The sequence below is a fragment of the Octodon degus genome, unplaced genomic scaffold (assembly GCF_000260255.1).
Source record: "Octodon degus isolate 3935 unplaced genomic scaffold, OctDeg1.0 scaffold00005, whole genome shotgun sequence".
Lineage (NCBI taxonomy): Eukaryota > Metazoa > Chordata > Mammalia > Rodentia > Octodontidae > Octodon > Octodon degus.
The window spans coordinates 25,553,706-25,556,672 of NW_004524581.1; the positions used below are offsets into that span (position 1 = coordinate 25,553,706).

The window sequence follows — 2,967 nt, forward strand, 5'->3', positions numbered from 1 at the left end:
CTGGTTTCTCACCTCTGTCTCCTCCTCATCAAATGCGTACAGACTCTGCATCTGCAGGGGTAACGGGGAAAGGCGGCAGAGGTCACTCCGGGCCACCCATCTCCCTCCTGCCTTCAGTGTGACTCAGGGGTCACTTTGGCCTCACGAAGGGTGGGGCCTCGGGGAATGGTGTCGGACTCTGACCAGACCCGGGTTCTGCGACAGGACTCTAGTTTCCTCATCTGGGAAATGGGGAGAATCTGTTTCCAAAGCTTGTGTGACATCCAGATGGGGCACACCATAGCCCCTGGGGACTTTTTCTGTAAAGCCAGGACAGGAGAGAAGCGGCCACTCACCGCAGCCATGGAGTTGATGCGGTCAATGTAGTAGTCGGGCCAGCTGGTCGCCAGTTTGTTGGGGTCCTCCTGCTCCTGGAATAGGAAGAAAGTGGGGCTGGCCCAAGTGGCAAGGCAGGCCCCAGGCCGATACTCGGCTTCATCCACTCACTCAGCAGAGGGATGCAGTTCCCAGCCCACCCACAGGGGGCGGCCTGAGCAGAGGGGTAAACGCCCCAGGCTTCCATTTCGTCCTGGGCTACACGCTTGGATAAACGAACGTTCAGAGCAGGCAGCAGGATGCGCAGGAGCTGGGCAGGTGTCCATCTGCAGTGGACAGCAGGGACAGTTTTTCAAATAGTCTTTTCTCCAGCTTGCACTCCGGCTTACTATTTGTTCTGCTTGCACTTAGTAAAATATAATTGTATGGCGTTTGAGTCCAATACAAGTTTGTCCATTTATGTTAGACACTTTTCATTTTCCTGATATCACTCTTGTATTAAACAGCTGAAGAATGCTAGCTAACAGGAAGCATTTAGGGGCAGTGCCAGGTACACAGCAGGTCCTGATAACTACCTAGCAACTAGGAAAAAGAAAGAGACAGACAGACAGACTCCTGCGGCCTTGAGCCCTGGCGAAGGCCTGGGGCTATAACATAGCCACTGTCTCTTCTTCCTGAGCAGCTGGGAGGTAGGAGGGTTAAGAGGTCCCCAAAAGGACGCATAGCTCCTCCCCTGGCATGGGCAGGAGTAGAGGCAGTTCAGGGCTTCCAGTGCCAACTGAACCTGTCTAAGTAGACCTGTACCCTGCATGAACCTCCTCCTGCACCTTCCTATCCCTCAGGACACCACCCTCACATGCTTTCAGCCGGTCAGCACCAAGACCCACCTCACCCACACCCTCTGGGGGAGCCCCTCGGCCCTCAGCTCTGTCTACACAAGCTTCACTATTCTGTTTCATAAAACCCACGCTTCACAGCAGAGGGAAAGCCTCCCTGTTCTGGTCTTTGTGCCTTCATAGGGCTTTATGTGTTCAGATCACCACGACCGAGGGCCGCTTGTCCTGTCTTCTGCCTTGGGGAGAGAATCACAGGGCCAAAAGCAACCACATCAGCACGGACACTTTCCTGTGTTGGCTGCTCACTGTTATCCAGCTCCTGAGCCTTTAATGAGCACCTACTAAGTGCCAATCACTCAGTGCTAAGGAAAAACTCATGGTCTCAGCCTTGGCTATAGCACTCCAGCTCCAAAAGAAGGGATAAGTGCTCTGTGATGGGCCTGTTCACATGAATAGGGGCCGACATGGAGGCGGGGGTGGGGCAGGAGCAGACTAGGACTGCGCTATTGAGGATTATTTAGGCTACCGCAGGAGAAAAAAATGCTAGAGACGGAGAAAATCCACGCGGGAAGGGAGCACAGTGTCAGAGTCCGTGGAAAAATCCCTCCACAGTTTAGTTTGAAAAACAGTAAGATGCCTTTATATTTTCGTAAGTCTTTTACTTTTGCTACAGAAGTCACTAACTTAAGGGTTCCCCACAGAAATCAACGTGGAGAGTAGAAACGTGAAAGACGGGATTACTTTTGAATTTTACTTTACTGCATTGTGTCAGCGCTTCACGAAGGTGCCTTATGACACTAGACAACAGCTTGCAACCTGTACAACCCCTACCTCTTGCCACAAGAGAAGGGCGCAAGAGAAGAGCTACAAATGGGCTTACACTGCTAAGGAAGCTGAAAGAGGAGAGGAAACTCCTTCAGCCCCTTGGGACGCTGAGGCAGGAGGATCGCTGCAAGTTTGAGGCCAACCTGGGCCGCACATGGTGATTCAAGGTTAGCCTAAAACATACAGCGAGATCGTGTCTCAAGAAAACAAAAATAACCCAGAGCCTAGCATGCCGCAGGGAGGACCACAGTCAGGAGACCATGGTCCCTTGACAGGAATAAGAGAGGACCTGTGCGTGACCCCTACCTGGGACAGAGTAAAGGCTAAAGACCCACAGGAAGACCCTAGCCCACTGCTCCCACTGGCTTCCTCGGAGGAAGCTGCTCCCAAGTGTGGCCCGGCTCCCTGTGTGCGTGCCCCCGGGGTCTTCTTCCCGTTCCTTCCTGTGGTTCCGCCAGTCTCAGAAGGGAGCTGGGGCACGAGACCTGCTGCTGAAAGAGTGCGTGATTACACCCTGGACCCCGAGCCGCGGCACCTTCTTCTTGCTGCAGTAGATCTGCCATTTCTTCTCGGGAGGCAGCGCGAAGACGGCCTCCCGGTTTTTGTCGGTGAGATCCAACTCATCCTGGAAACACAAGAAAAACCCTGCGTGTAACCCAGGAGTGGTTGCAATGAGACTGCTTAGCCCCGCCGGGGACTGCACCAGCCCCAAACCTACCTGCTGGCTGCTCCCTCCCTCCCTCCCTCCCTTCCTGAAAGATTCAATGCGTGATGCAACATTGACGTTCCTTTTCCTGAGATGGGCACAGCCTTCTCTCCTGTCCACACCACACCTCCTTCAAGCCACCCCATCCCCCACCTGTCCACACCACACCTCCTCCAAGCCACCCCATCCCCCACCTGTCCACACCACCTGTCCCCCACCTGTCCACACCACACCTCCTCCAAGCCGCCCCATCCCCCACCTGTCCACACCACCTGTCCCCCACCT

The 2,967-nt window shown here is 54.4% G+C and overlaps 1 protein-coding gene across 1 annotated transcript in view; it reads right to left on the reverse strand.

Moving 5' to 3' along the window:
• Daam2 (dishevelled associated activator of morphogenesis 2) overlaps positions 1 to 2,967 on the reverse strand; it is a 107,853-nt gene that overhangs the window by 37,105 nt on the left and 67,781 nt on the right. The window contains exons 3-5 of the mRNA XM_004624168.2: positions 2,512 to 2,601; positions 336 to 410; positions 1 to 51 (exon numbers count right to left, since the gene is read on the reverse strand). The exon at positions 1 to 51 is cut by the window's left edge and continues 4 nt beyond it. Coding sequence (XP_004624225.1) covers positions 1 to 51; positions 336 to 410; positions 2,512 to 2,601 — 216 coding nt within the window. The remainder of the gene's footprint in view (positions 52 to 335; positions 411 to 2,511; positions 2,602 to 2,967) is intronic.